This window comes from Eulemur rufifrons, chromosome 13, assembly GCF_041146395.1.
Source record: "Eulemur rufifrons isolate Redbay chromosome 13, OSU_ERuf_1, whole genome shotgun sequence".
Taxonomy (NCBI): Eukaryota; Metazoa; Chordata; class Mammalia; order Primates; family Lemuridae; genus Eulemur; species Eulemur rufifrons.
The window spans coordinates 6,054,636-6,078,925 of record NC_090995.1 but is presented as its reverse complement, the minus strand read 5'-3'; the positions used below and the strand labels follow the sequence as shown (position 1 = coordinate 6,078,925).

Genomic DNA, 24,290 nt, shown 5'->3' with positions numbered 1-24,290 from the left:
TTTCCAGACTATTCTAATATGTTTTATTTTGGAAATTCACAACTGCTATTCACTGTTGGCTGTATGTCCTGTCTCTTTGTCTAATATCATATAGTCTCCTTTAAGTCCACTCAAATCCCTTTCTCAGTAAACTTATTAATGCCAACTTTTCAGTGTAAATAATTTTATGTGTGTGTAATATTGCTAAATATATAAATGTGGATGCCAGCCTCAAAGTCTGCCTGAAATTATGTGGGTGAAATCATCAACGTTCACATATATTTTATATATACACACACACACACACATTCATAATTTATATCTATCTCTCTATACAGACATTTATATATGTCCTTATATATTTTTTGTATTTCTTTATATATATTCAGAATCCTGTGTATTTACTATACATTGTCTCCCATGTATTTGATCTACCTGTCTATCTACCTGTCTATGTGAGAACATATAAATGATTTCCTAGTTTGTGGCTGGGCATGTTTGGATTTAATTTTATTCCTCCTGTTCATAACTACTTACGATCTTAGGCAATGGGGATTAAATGTCCTTTTCCCAGCTTCTTTATTAGGTAAGGGTAGAGTTGGAGGTAGTTAAAGGAATAACATGTTAGAGTGTTTTGGAATATTCTGAAGCAGCCAGAGCGGCCACGACTTTTTCTCTGTGCTCGATTCCTTTCTTTAGGAGCATCCGTGGTCACCCTCTTTGTCACCCATGCAGGGAATGTGGCGTGGGAAAGGCGTCCCTGGGTGGTCCTACCCCACGATGCTGTTGACTCGGGGGTCATTTTTCTCGCACTGAATCCCTAATCGAGACAGGTACGTTTGGCTGAGTCTTTTCTCCTCATTTGATTGATTGTTCCTTCAGCAAATATGTCTCGAGAGCTTCTGTTGACTGCGTAAGTCTTATTTGGTCAGTCATCACTGTGCTAGTTTCCTAACCAAGACACTCTGGAGGTTTCCAAGTCAGCAGTGTAGCTAGGGCTAGAAATGATTCCTACACCTGTCGGAAGGCTCGTTATCCTGTTACACGTGTGACTTGGCCCATTGTAGGAGCTGGTGCCTGGTTACATGTTTTGTGTATAAGTTTTAGGTTTTGATGTAAAGGCGCAGGTATGAATAAGCATCTCAGGTTTTCCTTTCAGGGTTGTCTCGCCTTTTCTACCCAACACATTCCTAAAACCTTTCTTCAGCTGCGTTGATGTAGGCTGAGAAAACTGCTCTTTGATCATGGCCTAGGAAGCAATGTCTGAAGACAGAATGTCCTCTGTTTGAGGGACTGTGGCCATCGCTGTGCTCTCGGCGTGTGGGAAGAGATGAGACCCCAGAGACCCCCAGACAGTTGGCAGCGTAGCTCCCCCAAGATGGCAGGTGGGGACGAAGGCCAGCTCACAAGGAGGAGTTCCCAGTTTAGTAGAGGGAGGCAAACGGGGACATTTCACACCTGGCGTTTCCTGACTTCTCAGCGGGAGTGGGAGGAAGAAAGGAGACATCTGGGTCTTGACGAATATTGAAGTTTTTGAGAAAATGTTGGGAGATGAGATGGAGGAGGAGGCAGAAGTGGATCTCAGATCCACAAGGCATAGTTGGCGCATGTTTTCGAGAGACACCCACCCCCCACATGCTGTCCCCATGCGTGGTGGTACATTAGTCATGAGGGCCTCTGGGCTTGCTGCGAAAACGTGGTATGTGTAGATATGAAACATACAAAGTTAACAGCCGCCCTTGACGTTGCAGCGGAAGTTAAGAGCCTCACGGCGGCGCGTCCTGCTCTGAGCACTAGCCGTGTCTGGGGCAGGGGCATCCAGGCACTGTGTGACCGCCTTAGACAAAAGGAGAAAACATGTTTTAGATTTTTGATCATTATCTGGAGGGTTTGTGCAGTAGTGAGACGTTTTTGAGGTTTGTAACATACCAGGAACATTTGGCAAGAAGAGACAGGTTTTGTGGGAATAATTTGTTACTTGTGGACTGTGTGTAAAAAAGAAAGAGTTAGAGAAATACAGAATCTTTTGAATGAATGTTAATATGATTGATAATGAATTTTTAAAGTATAAACTGATGTGATTGTTTGAGATCATGAATAAGAAATATCAGATACCTATGGCGATATTATTTTCCATAGAGGTTGCGCTAGTTTGCAGTCCCACCAGCAGTGTAGGAGTGTTCCTGTCTCTCCGCATCCACGCCAACATTGGTTGCATTGGGACTTCTTGGTAAAAACCATTCTCACTGGAGTTAACCACACGTACTCACTATCCAGTTGGTGCTAATTGATCAATACTTACGTGCGCATATGGAAGTAACATTCATCGGGTGTCAGGCAGGAGGGAGGGGGGAGGAGGGGATGGATAAATTCACACCCAGTGGGTGCGGTGTGTACTCTCTGGGGATGGGCACGCTTGTAGCTCTGACTCGTGTGGTGCAAAGGCAATGTATGTAACCTCAACATTTGTACTCCCATAATATTTTGAAATAATAATAAAAAACATCTAGGGTGATTAGGTCATTTCACTGGTAGGCAGAATTTTTCTAATCTTGATTGGAAACCCAATCATTTATTGGCAAGAATTCCCTTCCTGTCACTATTTATTTTTAATTAAGAACATGTCATGTTTATGTTGTTGTCTGTGTTTAATAGAGGTTTTGAAAAAATATACAGTTTGTTTGTTTTTTTGGTTGTTTTTTTTTTTTTTTTGCATGAACACTGGTAATTCCAGATTTGGAAGTACTCCTGCCATCTGTCTGTGCCAGGCTTGGCACATCAGCAGCCAACATATGTGATGGGTTTCTTAAGAGCGATGGCCGTTAATGTGAACCAGTTACTCTGAAGTATTTGTTACTGACAACCTAACGTTTAATTTTTTTGTGGGTTGTCACAGTTTTCATAATATGACAGAAACTGATACGTGTTGATACTGAGTATTTTATTGCTGTCTAACCTGTTGTATCGTCAGTGAGACAGAACAGGAGAGGTGATATTGGAGAAAACATTAAAGGTTTGCTAAGTGGTGGCAGTGAGTTTGATGTTCCTGGCAGAGATGCTTTTGCACAATACTGCTAAGGAATAGAGCTAATGAGATTTGGGATGTTTTTGAAAATTAGCCTTGGTGTAATATTCCTTCGGGGAGCAGTCGTAATGCCCACAAGAATGTGTCGGTCAAGGGATCAGATTCCAGGCCACCTCCCGTTAGTTTCAGTAGTTGACACAGCACACACCTGTGTGTTCTCTCCTCTGACCTCAAGACTGTTTTGAAAAGCTTCTGACATTTGGAAGTGGGGAAAAAGAGCAGATTTTTATTTGTTTTCTGACAAGTAGAAAAAGTAAGTTCTAAATGGAGTGTTTCACCTATCTATGGTGCTTGCAATCAGAGCCTTTATTTGTCTCATATCCTAATCAATTGTGGACTAAAACCTCCAAGGTTCCATGATATATTTAATTATGTGGCGTTTTCCTTGAAGCATGTTAACATGCCAGAAATAGTGTGTGTGTGTATGTGTGTGTGTGTGTGTGTGTGTGTGTATGTGTATTGACAGTCAAATGTAAAATAGCACTACAGTGGTTTTTTTTTTTCTTGCAGGGACTCATTTAGAAATTCTCTCTCCTAATAGCTGTGAATGGGAATATGGTGATAAAGAAAACTGACCCAATTTAACTTTACCTTTTACATAGTGGTAGGTAAAGCTTTCCTTGATAACATACATAGGCTGAGCATCATTATTACCATGCATGTTGGCACTTAAGAGAAATGTCTGTCCAGTTTCAGTTAATTTACTTTGAACTTCAAACTACTGTGCAATAACTCTGATAAATAAGTTGACCTTTTAAAATATGTTATATATTTATATGTTACATTTATATTATAAAATAAAATGAAGAATATCTGTATATTTTGGCATCCCTGGCATCCCACGTTGATTTTTGTTAAATTCACAGATTTTTCTTTTCAGAATTAAGCTCTGCTGGGTTTGACATCAGCAGCTTATTCCTTGCAATCTATTTAATTGAGAAGTTTCTGCTGTTTATTCTAAAATGCAGATAAATGGCTTTCAGCACAATGTTTACAGTTCAGTAGCTCCTGAAGTGAGTCGGCATTATCAGCTAGAGTCTCCGTGTCATAACTAATGATCTCTCTGCTTGTCCTTTCCTGCTAGGGAGGCGACACTGAACTCTGTAGAGGCAAGAGCCTGGCACAGTTGGGGGTGGGTGCATCGCTTTGGGTGGCGCCTATAGGACAAGGCCTTTTTTGCCCCTTGTTGGTGTGAAATGGGAAGAGAAATACGTCCTTATTATGGATTTAGCATGCATAAAAGCTGTCCCAAAGTGCTGGCTTCTTAGAGCTGGCATGAAGAACTTTTAGGAAGTAACTATTTGGGGGATTTGTTTTAGTGTAGATTATCTGTTTACTTAATAATTAGCATAATTTTAATACTTTTCAGGCTATTTGACTTGACGATAAGTGAATGGTGGGAGCCACCGGGACATGTTTGTATTACTACCAAATAGCTGCTATGGTTTTAATGATGAAAGGAAATATTTTTTGTCTCCCAAGAAAGACAGAAACAAAATAAATAACTTCAATTTGATCTAATCATTTATCATAAATAAATGATTCATTCTGAAAGGTCATGATGCTCTTTCTTTGGAGGTCTGGGGGGAGAGGGACAACCGTGAGACTTCTCTCCTAGGGAGGATCAACAGGCTTGGTGACCATGGTAGTTAACCAAGCGTTAGCAACCTCTGATTATTGGCTTGATATTTACATAGGGGATAGGGCATGCTCTAGGTACATATAAGGAACAGTTTCTTTATAGCTGAAGTATTAAATAATACATTCTGGGTAAAATATTGTGTTTTATTTCATATATTCTTTGTGAGTGTCCAGAACTTTCTGACTGAAGTGACTGTTTAAGATAGCCATTGTCTTTTGCCCACCTTTTGGTATTATGATTATTTGGGAGCATTTTGGTCATTTAAATGGAGTATGAGCAAGTATATATTTCTTACCTTCTTACTCTGATATTGAAATTTAAGATCATATCCCCAGCATATCAAAATATTTCAGAGTGGAACAGCATAACACATATAGATACAGCTGTCTTATGTTGTGTGGCTTAAAAAAAGAAATATCTGAAGGGTTTGTGAGGAGTAATTATTTTTCATGTAGTATATTAGATATAACTTTTTTTGTTCTTTTTTTTTTTTTTTTTGGTGGTGTTTTATTGTGAGTGTCCATGTTGATAATTATTTAAAAGAAGAGGAAGGAAACATTTTGACTTTAGAATAAAATGTGTGGTTGAGAACATTATGGGCATAAATGAGGAGATACCCATTGGATAAAAGAATATAGAGAAAGAAAATGTAAAGGTATAAATAGGGAGGCTTTCGAATTCTGAACCGCTGAGGTACTAGGTGTTACACAACCAAAAAATAAGAAAATAAAAGTGCTTTTGGAGCATGTTTTGAAACTGAAGCCATTTGTTTATCCAAAGAGGGACGGCATGAGCACCGCCGGGCCAGAATGTTCCTTTGTGCGCCATGCCCAGATGTAAGATAACACAATTATTATAATAACATAGTTTCAGTTCAGATCTTTCCTCAGTGTTTCTGCCCATAAGTCAACAAGCTCGTGCTTTGGCAGTCTTTTTCTCCTACAAATCAAAGCAACGTGGATGGTGGTTCAGAATTTCAGCACTATTTTAATGGCCAATGATGTATAATTTTAGAAAAAAAATTTTTTTCTTTTGTCTTAAATTATCAGAACTCCATGTAGTCTAGTCTTACACATAGCCAGGACCCAGTCCAACTGTCTTATTTTACTTCGGATGAGCAGACTGGATTAATGGGAAGAGCTGGGAGAATAACTGATATGATATCTCTTGGCACACCTCCCAAGCATCAGCCTCCGTCCATTGGTCTCACAATGTTACTTGGCACTGAAAATGCAGCATCATCTCTAACTCTAGCGTCTCGACGTAGGGGAAAAACTATAAAACTTGTCAAATTCTTATGGGAGAGAATGTTTTTATATATACAGGAATTTCTTTCCACCCTATTGATCTTAACATATACCCTCTCTATATATATGTATATTTTTTCTAACAAAATTTTTTATGCAATGTTTGGCTTAGCAGGTAGTTAGTATTTAAACAACAAAAACAAAAATAACTTAACACCTTTAACATATTCATTAATACATACATTTAAATTATAGTTACATTTTATAAGTGATATATTTTTCCTCATTTCAGCTCTTTTGTGTATCTAAATGATCTGTGTTTTTTTTTTAACCATCTGCTATTAGGAAAGGGTTTCTATTTTTTGGATAAGGTTTTAGGTTGTTGAAAGTGGCACAGATACTTAGAGGACAGATAGTTTTGTGATTATATAGAGCATAAGAGGAAATAGAGTGGAAGTTTGGTATGAGTGATCAGTCAGCTGCCCTTTTATGACAGAAGGACAAAAACAGAATTGGTGACTTCTGTGCCACCTCCGCCAGTTAGATTTTAAGGTTCATAAGCCCCGGTGGCATTTCCTCTTCATTGCCTCAAGCCCAAAGTGCTTAGCCTACAGCCTGTATATGATAAATATTTCTTAAATCAATTTGGACTTCTTAGCAATTTTAAGCTGGCCGTAATAAATATTTCTTTCTGGTTTAACCACATATGATGAATAGGATAATTGTGTCTCAAATATAAATTTTATATCAACATTTTTAATAAGTCAAGTCAAAGGATATGGATGGTGAGTTTAATAAAAAGATAGACATAATGGCACTCATGTTATCTTCAGTTTTCTCAACATTTTGAAAGTTCCAAATTTTAAAAGGAATTTGACATTTAGTTAAAGGCAAATCTCTTTAGAGAAATATTTCTAAATGTTTGCGTGGCTGATGAGTTGGTGAAATTGTGCTTATTTTAAGATACACTTACATTGCAAGTTGAAATACCATTATGAATGTCAGAAGGGTATTATAAAAATAGATTGCTAGATATTTAAATGATGAATTTTAGATATTTTCCTGCCTTGCCTATAATCAGAGACAGCTTCTAACCATCTGGAAATGTTACATAATACGCTGTGGTCCGTGACTTGTTCTTTCTCTTTTCTTTGTTTCTCTTCTTTCTTTCTGAGGTTTCTTTTTCTCTTTTACCTTCTTCCCGCTGTCCTCTGCCACGGATCCTGCCCATAGCTCAACGCCTGCCCAGAATAATCTCTCTCGCCAGCTTGTAATCAAAGGGCGGACAGAAAAACAGCTGAGCTGCATTAGGCAGCCACAGTCTGGACTGCACTTCATAACTGCTGAATAACACAGCACAGGTGCAGGATTAGCGCTGCCTACGGTGCTGGGCTTTCTCGTGGAAGCCTCTAGCAATTCTGTGCCTCCTCCCGTGTCTCCCATCCCAGGGACCCTGGCAACCATATATCAAGCGTACAGAAATCAAAAGTGAGTAGTGGGAGCAGCTTCATACCTTACAGAGGCTGTTTTTCTCCTCCAAAAAATCAAGATCAGTAAAGCCAGTGCTGGCACAAGAAAACTACGTTAGAACTTAGTCTTCCTTGACATAACGGGTCTAGTAGAATAATTCAAGGGATTCAAAAGTTGTATATACAAAAAATCCCATGGCAAGAAAATACAGTTTAGCTAAACTGTCCTGGCAGTGTGTAATTTAGGTTACTTTTAAACTACTTAAGTTCTTACGTATATTATTTGAATTTTTGTGTTGTGTGTATTAGAGTGTGTTTGCCCCTACATATTTTTTATTTTTTATCACTGCCATGGTTAGAATCAAGGGTTGTGGCTGTGTAAATCCTTGTGGTATAATTTAATTGTTGATGGTTTTTGATGTTATGAATTCTTTTACATCAATGACACACAATTCTAAATTTCATATATTATGAAAGTCAAGGTTGCTTTCTTGCAAATATGGGTTTTAAAAAATGTAGAATTATTTTCAAAGTATAAACTTAATGACTTTAAGTATGAGATCAAATGAATGCTTTGAAAAGATAGTTACTAAGTCATTTATTTTTGACCAAGAAATTTATAACTTGTTTTAGCATGGTATACACTTGGAGAAGGGAAGGCAACTATATTTTAGTAATTCATATCATTTTTGGTATCATAGAAAATTTTTCTGTGAAGTACAATAAATGAGGATAAAAGCCATGTGGACAACAGTACATGTTTGAAACAGTTTTCGTTGGTTTGTAGTTTTTCTCTCAAAATTCTAGAATGGCTTTCTAATATGAAAATTTTATTTTTATTCATTTTGTTGTTTAACTTTATTCCATATTGTTTCACTAGAGATAGACCTTTAAACTCATTGGGATTATAATGATTAATAATAGTGTATTCTAAGTTTAGTTTAAAAATGTGTATATTTGTATTCCATTTTTCATACCTGAAATATTTGAACATTTGAAACAGCAATATATTTGTGTTTAGGCCAATAGGCACCTTAACTAAGGTATCGTTTAACAATTATCCTGTTAGAGGATACAGTGAGGATTAGAAACAGAGGGGTTCTAAATGCCTCCCAGGGTTTGTGGGGAAAAAGAATAGCATGAACACGATGATTTGGTTTCTGATCTGTCTGGCTTCATTGTCCCTTCTCTTCTTTCCATAAATGAATCTGTTGAGAGTGATTTTCCACATTAGGCTATCTTGGGAGTGGACTGCCTTGCAAAGCTTTGGCGTGGTGGCAAGTTGAACATCCACTTCGATTAGCTTCAGAGTTCTGTGAAGCAGAGTCCTACCAAGAAACTCCACTGAATAAAACCTTAGCTCCTGGCTTGGAAATCTGCCAAGTTCTAGTTGATTCTTCGACATCATTGTCAAAGAGACCGTGGTTCAGTTTCTTTTCTGACAATGTGGACCTGAACTGACATATGAAATATTTTAAAATACAGAGACATTTAAGTTTTTTAATCCTCCTATCAGCTGTGATTATAACTGTTTTGTGAGTATGGTTTCAGTTTAATGTTATATATCTTTAAACATCATGGTTGCTTGCTTGTCAAGTTCATTTTTTTCTTACGTTGATGATTTTATTTAAAACATTATAACCAGCTTATATTTTAGAGAATTTTCAAAGGTTTTTAATGTATGTAAACATTGTGGTTGAGGTTCGTTAAATTCAAAAGCATAATAAAACCTAAGGGAAAAGCTACCTGTTGTTTTAACTTTAAAGAGACTAATCGTGATGTCCAAAGAAATTTAATTGCTATCATAATTATTGTTCTTACTCAGGTTCATAACTCTGTATCAGTTACATACAAAACAAAAATACATGTATGTATTCTCTTTTGGCTTTTATATAATATTTAATCTTTTCATGATTTGCTTAGCTCATAATCTGGCATGACATAAAACATTTGCATGATTGAAGCTTTTACTTTCTATCCAAATGTTTTGGGGGTCTCTTGGCAGGGTTTTTATAATGTAAAATGTTGAAAACATGATTATTCCACATAAGCTGAGGGACGTGGTAATATGAATGTGAATATAATGAAAAGAGAAACAATTGCCAGCGAATACAAACGTGTGCAGATATTTTGTGATAAAAGCCCTCGGTTCTAGAGAGAGAAGGTATTTCTCTTAACCTACTCATGAGTATCAACTATGAGCAGCTGAAATGGACAAAACTGGTGAAATCCCTGGTTTGGACACTTACACTTTCTGTAGAACATACTGGTTGGTGACTGCCACCCAGAGCCATCCATCCTCTCAATGCACTCGCATCCAGGACTTACAGTTGACAATTACATGTGGGATCGTGGCATCTGTTTCATTGTTTGCCTATATCGCTTTTTGGTTTCCATATGTAGTTGATGTGTCTCACCGTGTTCCACGTCTGGTTGCTCTGTCTTAGCAGCAAGAGTGTCATTTAATGGAGGGCACTGTCACGTATTCTGGGGGAACTGTGTTACGTAGAGGGATTTAATGATTATTTGCTATTAGTAAATCCATTTACCACAATGGGTTTATTCGTGAATAAATCCATTAACAAGAATATGTTAGTCATCCTTGAACAAAATTTCAGTATGTTTCTTAAACCAGAAAGCTCTGTACTTTTATAGAATTTTTGCTCGTGACGATGAATCTAGAAAGGAAGGGAAAGCAGAAGGAAGTGAAATGAAACAAAAGAAAAGGGGAATTGAGGTGAAGAGGAAGAGAGAATCAGGAAGGGGAAAAAGGAATAGGAAAGAGAGGGAGGAAAGGAAGAGAAATAGAAACATAGGAGATGAAGGAGTAGGGAAAAGGAAGAGAGAAAAAAAAAAGATAGGAAAAGACAAAAAACTAGAAAAATAGAAAGACAAGGTTTATAGGAAGCTTCCTCAGCAGAGAAAAGAACATTTGACCATCACTGACTGTCATTATGTGCAGAGAACTACGGTAGGTGTTTCAAGTGGACTGTGTCATCCCTGCACTCCAGCCAGTGAGCCTGTCCCTCTCCTCTTCCGTAAGGAAAGTTCGTCACTTGCTAAGGCCACTTAGTAGGGAAGTAGCTGAGCTGGGTTTGAACAGTTTGCCTGTAAAACCCCACATCCCGGTCAAGTCACCTGCTTTGTCACCTGACGTTTCACCCCCTTCACAGCACGCCCGGGAACTTACCACCAGCATCTGCCTTTCTCTGTCTCTCCTCTCCCTGCTGTTGCAGGACAAAGATTCCTGTGTAGGTGACATCACAGGTAGTATTAGAAAATCTGCTCTTCTCCTACCTGAGACTTCGCTCTGGTATTTTTGAATAGAAATTGTATTTGTATTTTGTAACTTTCCAGAAGGCACCTATTCCAAATTTTTATTATTTGGTTCCGTGTTATTTACGTATATATAATACACTAAGTTTTGCTGCAAACAACATAGTGGTTGATTTATGTGAAAATACCTTAGTATAGTGAAAGAGGGTTACTTAGGTGATGAAAGTGAAGGTCATGTCTCTTGAATGGAAAAACTTAGTAAATTGAGTTAAATGATTCAAAGTTTAAGTGGGGAAAATAGAAATTAGTTTTCTATTTAAACTCACTCTCTGATGTCACTAAAACAGATCTTAACAAGTAATATAGTTTTTAAGCTCTGATTCCAGTTTGATTCCTGTATAAATTAGACTCTTAAAAACAAACAAACAAAAACCAGTTTACCCACTGTTTTGCTGTTTTGGTTGAAAAAGGAAGTGAGCATTGATTTGCATTATTTGTTACCATGACAATATGAACAGGGGTAGGATGGGTCATTCCCAAAGTCGTTGCTGGCCAGCTCAGTACGTTAAAATTCTTCTTCCAGTAGCCTTTTTACCCTAGATACTTAAAGTACAAACTTGTGTGATAGGAATTTTAATTTCTCTTCTTGCTCCTGCCTGCCCTCTGCTGTAGATGGTGAAGAACACCGATGACAGTCCAATTTTTAAGTTTAGAGTTACTCAGAGTTTAAAAAAGAAAAGAGAAAGAACAAAGGAGGACAGATTATTGGTAGACCCTGTGGGACACAAAATAATTACATGTCACTTTTCAAAGAATTATGAAGATGCATATCCATTTCTAAGCACGTTATTTATTGAGTTTTAATATTACTTGGATTATCTCTATTTAGAAATATTTTTCTCTACGCATTTAAATGTGATAGTGGATTCTCAAGTTCTTTTCACTGTGACGTATAGAAAATCTCATATCCCAAATTTAAAATGTTTTATTTATGGTATTTTTGAAGTGATAAGAATGTTACTGAGAAAAAAAGTAATTAAAGGTAAACACATTTAAAACATACTTTCAGAGGTAATGGATCAGTATTAAAAATAAAATTATTTGTTGCCATGTTGCACCTTTGATTTGTAAAATTATGAATTCTTTTTTTAACATTTTATTTTGTCATGTTTCATTTTTCCACATGTAAAAATCATGTGCAAGAATATATAGCAAAAAAATAGAAATATTTTGGAAAGAAATGATTAAATACTTGTTTAAGAACAAGTTATTTTATAGTGTATATACATGGCTTCCCGCTCATCTTTGTCCAGTTTCCAAAGAAATACTTTAAAGAAACTCTTTATAACTCCTTCTGTTCCCTTCAAGAAGAGATTACACAGAATACTTGTATGTGGCTGAAAACTTGTATGTAACTGCAACATATTCAAGAAAAGATATTCAGGATAGTCAAGAAAAATAACTTTTTAACCTTTGTAATTGAGTGGAAGTCGCAATATTACTTACTGATCATTAGCTTATTTCATTAAATTTGATTAATTTGTTTAAAAATCTATAAGTCTATTTCTTTTCTTTTTTGTCTTTCTTTCTTTCTAGCTGGGACAGGTGCACGCCTGCACACCTGGGTAATTTTTGTATTTTTATAAGTGTGTGTGTGTGTGTGTGTGTGTGTGTGGAGTTGGAGTCCCGCTATGTTGCTCAGTCTGGTCTCAAACTCTTGGCCTCAAGCGATCTTCCCGCCTCAGCCTCCCAAAATGCTACGCTTATAGGCATGAGTCACCACCCCTGGCCATAAATCTGCCTCTTATGTGTGAGAATCATAAAAATATAATTTAGTTGTGATTCATTAACACACACACAAACATATCTCATGAAAAAGACTCTCTTGTTCATTTGCACCCTAAAAATCTAGTGATCCTCTAAAAAATGAGAACCAGTTTTAGATCGGCTTCCAAAAGGCTTACATTTTATTATCATGGTAATTTGGATAGTTAAAAATGTTAAGTTTTTAGAAAGGTTAGAATCAACATTTATTCTTCACAATTTTTACGTGAAGGATGATTCTTAATCTGATTTGCCCAGTGTTTGAGAGCCAGGATTTGACTATATAGGTTGCTTGAAGCTCCCAGACTCAGATATTTTTCTTTAATAATTGAAGTGGTTAAGTAGTTAACACAGGATGTTCTACAGAATTACTACAAAATAGATGGTTGTTAACTAACAATCTAGAACGAGTATGTAGATTTAAGTACACATGCATGCAAACACATAAAAACATGGTAAACCACAAGTGGATTTAGTATAAACTGCCAGGCCATTCACTGGTCCAGGGGTGAATCCCATAATGCCGATTAGCTGAGAATTCTTTCTTCTTGGCTAGATTTTCTTTTTCGATGTCCTGGTTCTTCACTGTTCACTGATGTGCTTTATTTCACATCAGGATACGAGACTAATTCCTTCCCTGTGTTGAAGCGACAAGCAATTTGCAAATGCATTTAAACAGCTCCAGCTACGATCTGTTCTGATTTGCTGCTCCGTAGATCTATGCGCATTTTTTTTTAAAAAGCATCCTCCCAATTTCTCCCTCTGCACCACCATCTTTTCATGCTTCTTCTGGTGTTTTCCTCTGTATCTCTAAATTCTTGTACTCCTACCTCTTCATTATTGCATTTTAGGCATTACCTTTGACTTTTCACTATTGAAGGTGAGAACTTACTGCTTTTTATGTTTTTTTTTGTTTTTTACCACTCCCACCCTTACTACGTATGTACGTGTTTCTGTCTCCTATATATATAGGAGTTGAAATATTTGTTTCCTAATGTCTTATATTCCCATTACAAATTCATTTCTAACCTCTCAGTCAGTTTAAATTTGAAATACGTAAGTCATTCTATTAATTACAACATCATAGAGATCTGTCTTCTAGTCTTTTTACCTGTCTTCAGTGAGGCCTGGCTGCTCCTTTGGTCCAATGCATAGGTCTCATCTAATTATCTGCATCTGCTGTTATCCTGGGCATGTGCTTTACCTGCCTCTTGAGTTGGGTCTCCTATTAGCAGGAACCTATTTCTTCCATTTTCTTGTTTATACTTTCATTTGGATGGAGCGTCTCCACCAGTAATTTTCTGGATGGGAGGTAAATTTTTGAGACCTTGAAAATATTAAAATGCTTTTTTCCTACCCTCACATTTAATTTATAATTTGTCCAGATATTGATTTCTAGATTTGGAATACTTTTCCCTTAGAATTTTGAAGGCATCATTCTATCGTATTCTAGTTTTCAATTTTGCTGAAGGAAAGATCAATGCCATACTTACTTTCTCATATCTTTTATCTTTCTCTCTCTCACTTTTGCCTCTATAGATATAAAAATTTAAGATTTCTGGCCAGGTGTGGTAGCTCTCACCTGTAATCCTAACACTTTGGGAGGCCGAGGAGGGAGGATTGCTTGAGACCAGAAGTTTAAGACCAGCTTGAGCAATCACTAAAACAAACAAACAAAAAATATATATACACACACATATTAACCAGGTGTTGTGGTGCATGCCTGTAGTCCCAGCTACTCGGGAGGTTGAGGCAGGAGGATCACTTGTTCCCAGGAGTTTGGGGTTATAGTGCACTATGATGACACCACTGTAGTAGCCTAGGCAACAGAGACATTGTCTCAAAAAAAAAAATAGTTAAGGTCTTCCTTTGTCTCTAGCATTATAAAATTTTACAGTGGCATACCTTAGTGTGGGTCTCTTCTTCCATGCTTGGGTTCTTTCTTCCATGCTATGGGTTCATGCTATGCTATGAAACTCAGGATTTTCAGTTATGGGAAATTTGCATGATTTATTTCAATGATTTCCTCCCCTCTATTTTCCCAAGTCTTTCTTTCTAGAACTAATATTATTGAGATGTTGAATTGCCTGGGTTGATGCTCTAAGTTACTTAATTTTTCCATCTCTGTTTTTTGTGCTGTTATAGGAGATTCCCTAATCCATATCTTTCAGTTTACCTGCTGAGATTTTCACTTACGCAATCATATTTTAAAAATTCCTTATTATTCTTTTCATAGCAACGTGTTCTTGTTTCGTTGATGTAATTTTTGTAAGATGAGAGTATTAATAATAATTTTGTAAGTTTCTGTTTCCTTTCATATCATCTGTTTCTCCCAAGTGGATTTTCTCTATATATTTGTTTTGGATGGGTGAGCTATTCTTCAGATATGTAGTGACCCCAAATTAGTGGCTCACATATAAGAATGGAGCACAGGATTAGAGCTTGTCACCAGGGGCCTCACTGTAGGATCATATTGCATTGAGAAACTTATAATATCCCTATCTTTAGGCTCTCTGTTCTTGCTCTGGCCACCAGTAAAGAAGGCATACACCAAGCTGCATTGAGTCCTGAAAGCCATGTTGTTAGAGTAGGAGACTGAGAGGCAGGGCTGAAGATGAGGTGCAGGTGTTAAAATAAACAACTCTCAAGCAGAAGCAAAGGAGAGGGGCTGACAACCACAGGCAAGAACCAGCTTTGACGGGCTCATTCGCTGTCTCTGCCACCTTGCGTGAACTCTGACTATTTGCAGCATCATTTACATCATGGTTTTAAAATTTCTCCACCTTTGAAGTTGCCGTGACAGTTCCAAAACAGCTATATAAAGTATGAAAATGGGAGAGAACCTAGTTCTAGGAATCACTACCCAAATTCCTAATAAAAGCCAGAATATTCCTCCCGTCAATCAGTAAGCCTGCAAAAGACCTAACACTGCTTCCTCTCACGACAGCTGCCAGGTCTCCTCCAGGAGAGTGTACTTTCGCTTTACGCGAGGCTTTCCTTGCTTGGCTTACATGGTGCGTCCTGAAATTCTTTTTCTTGACAAACAGCGAGAACTTGGACAAACCTCTACTGGGTGGCTGGTAGCAGTGTGGGGAGGGAGGACTGGGGGAGCCAACACCCATTGTGATGTTCACTGAATGTGCCTTGAAGATGGTTCTCCTCCTGCTCTCCTTGTACTTGGCATCCTACAGTCCCTGGCTGGATGGTAAAACAGCACAATAAGGAAGGCATCTCAGTGATATGGGGGTTAGATTCACCCTTCTGGTCTTCCGCAGGGATGGGGAGAAATACTGCTAGCTTACGGGGAAAGGCTCTCTGCAGTTCTAACGACTGTGGTTGTAAGATAGATTTTCAGCCTCTTTCTGTTTTCAGTATCCCCTTCACCCTCACTTTTAAAAGCACCTTGAGATACCACTTTGGGAGGCTTTTGAGGAGAGAGTGGTAAAATTGTTTCGCTTCTTGTCTTCTCCCCACATTGGGCTTAGGAATCAGCTTTCTTGGCTTTGGTAAATCAGTTACTTCTTGTCCTTCTGTTTTTCAAGCTTTTATTGCTATTCCTAGTGTCTCCCCTCTTGCTCTCTTTTATATTGTAGGTTCATTTTTTCTCTTACTATAGTGGGATTTCATACTGGAATTCCCTGTAATGTGCCCTTTTCATAAAAAAATTATACTTGGGACTGGGTGCAGTGGGATTACACCTGTAATCCCAGCACTTTAGGAGGCCAAGGCAGGAGGATGCTTCAGCCCAATAGTAGGAGACCAGCCTCGGCAACATAGCAAGACCTCATCTCTGCAGAAATTTAAAAAATTAGCTGAGCATGGTGGCACATGCCTGTGGTCCTCGATACTGGGAGGCCAAGGTGGTTGGATTGCTTGAGCCCAGGAGTTCAAGGTTGCAGTGAGCTGTGATTGCATCACTGCACTTCAGCCTGGGTGACAGAGCAAGACCCTGTCTCTAAAATATATGTGTGTGTATGTATGTATATATATAAACGGCTACATGGGAATCTCATTTTAAAGATGCAACTAATCCTGTGTTATTATAATATAAACATAGGTCATTATAAGCAATATTGCAAAGAAACTTGTAGCTAAATTTTATACCACTCTTTAAATAAATTCACAACGTGAGGAAATCATGCATCTTCTTTTAAAATATTTCTTAGAAAATGGCATCTTATTTCCAATCACATGAGGATGTTTCCTTTTCTACTTTAGACCTTTTGGTGTAAATGTTCCATTTAACATCTCTTCCCACCAGATGGTGAGTTCCGTGTCTGCTCCGTTCACCCCAGCTACCCAGCTACCTGGAGCAGGGTGGGCACCTGATACGTATTTGCTAAGTAGACAGCTACATAATAAATGCATTTTTATTATTTTGTTTTAAAACATAAAAAGAAAGGATCTGGTTTAAAGGAAGCAGGAAATAATAAGTTTTAAATACCCAATTTTTATCATTTTGTCCCTTGAGATATCTCTCATAAAGGTAGAAAGAATGAAAAGCAGATTTAAAAGGAAAGAAGCCACCATAAGACGGTGGTATGCCGCGTCCCTGCACACACTGCGTCTGGGTAGCAGACAGTGCTGACACGCTTATGTGACAAACTTGTAACAAGTGGCTTCCAGGACAAGGCACTGACATGAACTATGTTTAACTTAAAGATGAGCATACTACTGTATAGAAATAATACATGCCCATTGAGATTTATTGTGTCGTTAGATTAAAGAAATATTATTTGCTTAATCGTGTCCAGGGTTTCTCTAAGTGGAGTCTACACATCCTTTGTTGCAGAATCACACGCGATCATGTTGAATATGCACTTTTCTTGGCTCACCTGAGATACAGAATCAGAATCACTGTGGGAGGAGTATGATTTGCATATAAAAAGCTCTCAAATGAAGCACATGCCCGCTATGATCAACATGTCTTTCTAGACTAAATTCGCAAGGAACTGTTCGAGAAAGTTTAGATGCACATCTTGTATTAATATAAATTTGAAAAATCCAATGGAATATTAAGAGTTAATAATGACTAGAGGGAAAATTCCAGTATGTTGATTTAACATATTTTATTGCTTTTTCCTTCAACTATTATTTCATAAGAATTTTACTAATTAGCTTAGTATGTAGAACATCAGGAAAATTATCATAGATTTTTTTTTTTTTCCTAAACTGGTCGTTCTCTGATACAACCAATGCCTAGAGGCATTCATCTGTGGTTAGAAAAAGAACAACATGCATACTATATACATCTATTGCATATATTGTATTTCTGATCTACGATTTAAGTTTTTAACCCAACAGCCTTTATCGTAGATCATATTTTTGTTGAAATTCGATTTAATTATAGGCAAGCTGGATGGGTTATGAGAGAGATTTTAAATTGAACACTGCTCAAGGTGACATTATATGTAGTAACATGACATATATAAGCGCTCTTAGCACGGTCCCCGAAACATGATAGGTAGCAGTGGATGCACGCCCCTTCTATGTTGTATGAACACTCCAAGCTCTCGATGTGAGGTGTAGGTGCTTATGATTATCTCCATTTTTAAGGATAAGAAAATGAAGCTCAGCAAGATTATTTACGAAGTTTTCCAAGGACAACTAACTGGTAAATAGAGAAGCCTAATTTTGAACCTAGAAAATCTGTTTTCTAAGAGATTATATCTAGTATGGTGTCTTCTATCAAAGATGGTAGGCATATCATTGCAATAATAGGTAGGCATTTTTGCATGTAAAAGCTGATGGGGAAGACGTATCTTTTGAAATAAATCTTGGTGTTAACTAACTTTTTGTCATCCTAATTTTTTAGATTAAATATGTCCAATGATTTCTTAAAAAAATACATGATATATCTAAAGTAAGGGGACTCCGTGATATGGTAGAAAGATGATCTTAGGGCTCAAACAATCTGGGTTTAAATGCTGGCTCTGTAATTTATTGACTATACGGATCACTTAAACTTTGTCAATTTTCTTACCTGAAAAATGGTGATAACAATAGTTACCCCTAGTATCACCATACATAGTAGCAATAATCTATATAACAGTGTTTCTTCAAGTTCCTTCTGCTCAAATACAGCTGTTACAATTTACAAATATCAAATACCATCCTTAATGGCTTATGGGACTTTCTTTATTCTCTTTGAGACATATACTATGTAGAAGGTGTAATTTTTATCAAAAAGATCAAAAGACCTGTTTTCTTGTTGAAATCTTTGAGTATCATGAATACTTCACTTTTTATTTAATCTCCTATTATCTTTAGGACCGAAGACTGTGTCAGGCTATTCCGCAGATGATTAACTCTCACTCTTTCTTCTTTTTAGCGAACTTTCTTGATAACATGCTTTTGCGAAGTTCAGGAAAATTAAACGTGGGCACCAAGAAAGAGGCTGGTGAGAGTACAGCCCCCGCCCCCCGCCCGAAGATCTTACGCTGTAAATGCCACCACCATTGTCCAGAAGACTCGGTCAACAATATTTGCAGGTGGGTGATGTAGACGATTTAAGTCTGGCTTTGACAAAATATCCTACTTTATTCCTCCATTGTAGGCTAGTGTTTCAAAGAACACATTCTGGAGAAGGTTGCCTAACTCTGTTAACTCTTAGAGCTGTGCCTGTCTTGAAAGAAATACCGAATTGTGTCTTATCCCCATATAGTGTTCTGAGATTCTTCTTCCTTCTTCCAAACAGGATGCGTGCACACAAACACAGAGCTCAGCTCCCTGGCTCCTTGTCAATGAGCAAAAACCCAATAATTTTCTTTCTAAAGCCCTGGTCCCCACAATTAGTTCAACAGCTGGGGCTGTTGATTTTTTTTGTCTTAACCATTCACCGTGCCGACGGTGTTAGTATTTTGGAAAGAACACCTCAGCTGTTGGGAATGTTCACAAACTGCCTCTGGAAAGCAGTACTGTGACGGAGCTTGTGTGCATTCCCCGGATACGAGGACAGACATTGTCACAATACTAGAAAATAAACTCCTTAGTAGGCAATCATGTTTTCCTAGATGCTTCATAGCATTTGAATCTGGACCGTTCCGCCTTTTTCTTGCTCACACGTCTTTATGCGCCCACATGCATTTTGCTGACCACTGTAGCTGCTGATTACTGTTGCTCCTTAGGGTGAGAACGACCGTGGATGAAGAGCTATAGCTTAAGGGGGCCGGGTGCGCCAAGGCAGAAGTGGATAAGTTAACCAGCGGATGTGGCTCTCATGAGTTGAAATGCCAGCAGAGTGAGCCTCAGGAGAGGTCATGAACTTGAATAGGGAGTTGGGCTTAGAGTCAGGAAGGGTATCTGGGCAGCCATGTGGGGTTTCATTAGCCAGAAGGTGCACAAAACTGAGTTGAATGGTTTTCTTTCTTCCTGAGAGTTGTTTTAAATTCTAAGTTTCCCATGAAGCAGCCTCTATTATAAGCTTACCAGTGCATCCCAAGACCGTAGTCTATTTAGCACAAGAAATACATACTGACCGAATGACGCAGGGAACAAAGCTGGGTGTATTCATAAACGTATATCTCACTTAGTAAGCACAGCAACACAGCATCGTATGGTGTGCTTACTCGCATCAGACGTACGCAGTTTGGGATCCAGAGAGGTCTAGTAACTAGACTTTTGTCCCCAGAACGAAGTTGGGATCAGAGTCTTGTGCCATGGTGAAATGATGCCAAAGCTCAGACCTTTTCTCCTGGGAAACACGTCCTCATTACAGTAGAGAGAAAAAGTGTTAGGAAAGCTAAAAAGTTTTCTGAAGAAAGGAAGATTAGCAGGAGAACGCAAATTTAGGGGGGTATTTTACTATTTTCCCTCAGTGTGGTATTCAGAGTGTATCTGTGTGTGTCATTTGAGCTATTGTCCTGGTGATAGTATGTTCAGGATTTTCCCTGAATAACCCAGTTTCAAATATTTTGTCCTGTTTTCCATATTGAAGTTGCTGAAGTGTCCTAATTTGGTTTGGGAGGAGGTGTTCAGTCAGGGGTAACTGCGTAGGAGAAGCTGGATGTGTCCACAGGAGACCGGTTTCCCTGGAGCACGGGGCAGGGGCAGCCCTGGGGGCGGGGGCGGGGGCCGGGCCTGCAGACGGGCGCTCCTGGGGCCTGGTGGGCTGTTTGTAAAGTGCAGTCGTATTTCTGACAGTGTTGAAAAGCCAGTGAAGCGGGTGCTTCAGCAGGAGCAGCGTGGGGATGGACACGATCTGATTTGTTTCTCTGAAAAATTGTCTTTGCTGCGGAGTATTCACTGTGTTAGAAGATGACAAAGGGAGTTAGCTCAGAGCAATCGAATGGTGGGTTCATTAAGAACAGGTCACATGCAGGAAAATGGTCTGGAATGAGGATGGTGCCCGTGCAGGGGCAAGTGGAATGTATCTGAGAGACATCTATGAGGTAGAGTTGTGTGTGGCGGGGGCTTGGGTACGGGAGGGGCACAAGAGGTGCTTTGCAGGTTTCTAGATGGAGAGGCGGCTGCATAGCGGGGCAGCCTTTTAATGAAAGAGGACAAAGGAAAAGAGCCAGCTTCCAATTGGGACATGCTGAGGTTGAGGTTTTTGATACTGGCAAGTGGAGACACCGGAGAGTGGGCGGTGGGATGTGGGTCTGGAGCTCAGAGAGGTTGAGGTGAGAATGCAGAGTGAGATCAGCAGTCGGGGTTTGCTGGGGAACAGAGAACCTCGTGCTCACAGTGGCTCCCAACTAAAGGCAGGTGTTCGTTCATCCAGGAGTTGGCGAGAGGGCTGTGGCGGTGCGGGGCTGTGCTGGGAGGGGCGGGCTGGACGTCAGGCTGCTGTTCAAGTTCAGGGCTGCCGCACGTGTCTGCATTCCTTTGGACCAGCCGCTCCCAGGACATGTTCCTGCTCCCATGTGTGAGTGTGAGGGAGCAGCCTCTTACAGCTTCTGCTTCTGTCACGTCCCCTGACATGGTGCTCACCACATCCAGGGATGCAGTCAAGCTCACAGTCAAGGCGAAGCCATGTCTATGGCAAAGCATGAAGAATTGGAATCAATAACGATCCGGTCTACCGGAGTGCGTCTGAGCCTTGAGACATTTAATGCTTGAGTAAAGGAGGAGGAGGAGGGTGTCCCCGGGCGACTAAGAGTTGGCAGTTAAGCAGTGAGTGTGGCGTCGCTGAAGCCAAGTTTGCAGAGGGAGCTAGTGAGGGCAGCTACGTCGGATGCTATTCCTGGCCAAGTAGGATGAGAACTGAAACACGGAGATCAGACTTCTCGACGCGGATAACTGTAGTTTAAAGAAATGTAACGTAGTCTAGGTGGAAGCCAGATTGGAATGGGTTGTGCATTACATGGTTGCCAGTCTTTGATTTGATTTATGATAGCAAAGAAAAAGAAAACAAAAGTAAAACAAAAACAGTAACAATAACAGTCGTACCCCACAAAATAACATGGCTATACCATTACAGTCAACATGTATGGGTTACCTTGTAGAAGTCAACAGAAAACTAATATTTATAGGACCTGTTATAAATATTAACCTGTTTACCTTTACCTGTCTTTAGTCATTATAAAATTCCTATGAGAATGTAGCATTATCTGTATTTTCTAGGTGAGAAAGCTGAACTTCTGAAAGGTTAAGCAATTTTCGGTAGATAGGATGATAAGACGGCACAGTTATGACCCAGACTCCGAAGTCCTGAATTCTTGGCCAGCAGCCAGTCCTGACACTGGTTCTCAAAGGAGCAGATGTTTGCTCTTGAGTAAAATGCACATGTATTTTGCTAACAAGGTATTGATTCCAGTTGAGTCTTTCTGTGAGCTGAGATCAATCACGTGTGTATCACAGGGGCTACTTTTGTCCTTTTGTCTTAAGACCTAGAATAAATCCGTGACTTTCTACCTCCGTGCCTTTCAGCCCACCCTCTACTCTTTGCCCTCCAAATCAGTACTTTTCAAGCTATCTTTGTTGAAAGATGGCTTTTCTCCCGACAATAAGTTGCCCACTGATATTTTTCTAAAATGTATTAATAATAAAAATAAATTGTTAGAAAAATGAATTAAAAAATCTTTGCAAAATACATGCATGTTTTTCTATTGCCTGTTATTTAGTTTCAACAGACATAAATTTATCCTCTCAAATATCTATACAGGTTTCCATTTCTGGAAACTGTATTAATAGTTTGCTGACCAGCAGGGGAACACATCTTGAGTAATACTGCGCTAAATCTTGCCCTCCTAGGTAAAACAGTTTTAAGGATGAGGGTGTGTTTTCTCATGACTGCCTTAGATAAGGGCTGGTCTAAGTCATCTGCCCTGAGGACTTACGCTACCTGGATCTTAGCCAGACTGAGTGTCATAGGTAGGTTTCATGTTCATTATCACTTCCACCTCCCAGGAGAGAATATTCCAGAAGGAGGCCAAGAATCAAGAGTGTATCATACTTAAAAGAGAATCTGAAATGTCACAGGATAATTCAGAGAACATGTGCAACGTCTTAGAGGCCTATAAACTCTTCATCAGTAACGTCCATTACTCTACCAACCAACGCCAAGGCCAAAGTCATTCTTGGCTTGATCTCTGTCAGTTGCAGATACATCTGCTTCCAAAATCCGTGCCATTTCCATTGCTCGTGGCGTGCAAGTCAGAGGATGCAAACACATCATAGCTCAGTACAGTAATAGGCCTTTTTTATATCTGTCATTCAAAGTAAAGGGTAAAGCCATTGCCATCTCTCTCTCAAGCTAATGTCTGTTGTCTAAATATCATTTCAGGTATCACTTTGCATCATAATCTGTCTGATTCCATCTGCAGATTCTATACGTAGGGCTGCAGACCATCATCGTGTGCCTTGAAGGCTGCAGTCTCCTTGAGTAACTCTTATTCTGTGACTTTCGCTATGCCAGTGTTCTTATTTTCCTGTCCTAGCAAGTGTTATCTCATCCTTGTTTATGTATTGTTTTCTTTATGAAATCTAGTCTGGCTTAAATACCCTTGCTCGTCTTACTCGACGTGGTCTGTGATAGCCACTGGGTCCCTGTCTCACTGCCTGTCTCATGTTCCTCCACTGCCTCACACATGATACTAACCCAGGCCTTTTAAACCTCTTGCTGAGCAAGGTTGTGTGAGTTTTCAGACGGGTGCTCGGGGTCTCAGAGTATTTAAAGTGTGTGTTGTTCTGGTTTGTTTATACTTCTTCCCTTGCTTGCTGAACTTCATTATAAGCCATCTAGTTTTTTCCCACTGTTGCCTGGTCATTTAAACATTGAACTTTATGATTCTTTTTTTTTTTTCCCCCCAGTAGAAGATGTTCATTTCAAACCATTGCACTTAAGTGAACAGTGGGTCCTCATTAGAACTTCTAATTTAGTTGTAAGAGGCTGTGATTGCAAATTCACTTATGGATTTTTAAATAAGGAATAGTTCTCCTTTTGTGCCTCTCATTAATCATGAGTGAGAATGTTAAATGGGCCCCAGTTTGTTGTTGAAATTAATAGAGTGAATACTGTCGGGCTCTTCAAAATTGCACACACAGAACCATTGAAGTGAGCTGTGATCCTGCCACTGCACTCCAGCCTGGGCTACAGAGTGATGCTGTCTCTAAACAAACAAAAACAGCTATTTTATTTATTTCTTCAGTGTTTATGTGCTTTACGTTTTTGTAACAATTTCGGTAAATTGGTTAAAGAGCCCCAAAGAATTCAAAGAACAGAAAGACTTTTCAGAGGCAGTCTTTCTTCCAGGACAATATTCATGCATTTGACCTTGGTCTAATGGATTTATCGCTGGCCCTTCCTAGCTATCCATTACTGTATT

General features: G+C 38.9%; 1 protein-coding gene across 1 annotated transcript in view; it reads left to right on the top strand.

Moving 5' to 3' along the window:
• The window catches only part of BMPR1B (bone morphogenetic protein receptor type 1B), a 177,610-nt gene that overhangs the window by 121,175 nt on the left and 32,145 nt on the right, over positions 1-24,290 (top strand). The window contains exon 2 of the mRNA XM_069485493.1: positions 18,854-19,013. Within this exon, the coding sequence (XP_069341594.1) occupies positions 18,871-19,013 (143 nt within the window). The 5' untranslated portion in view covers positions 18,854-18,870. The remainder of the gene's footprint in view (positions 1-18,853; positions 19,014-24,290) is intronic.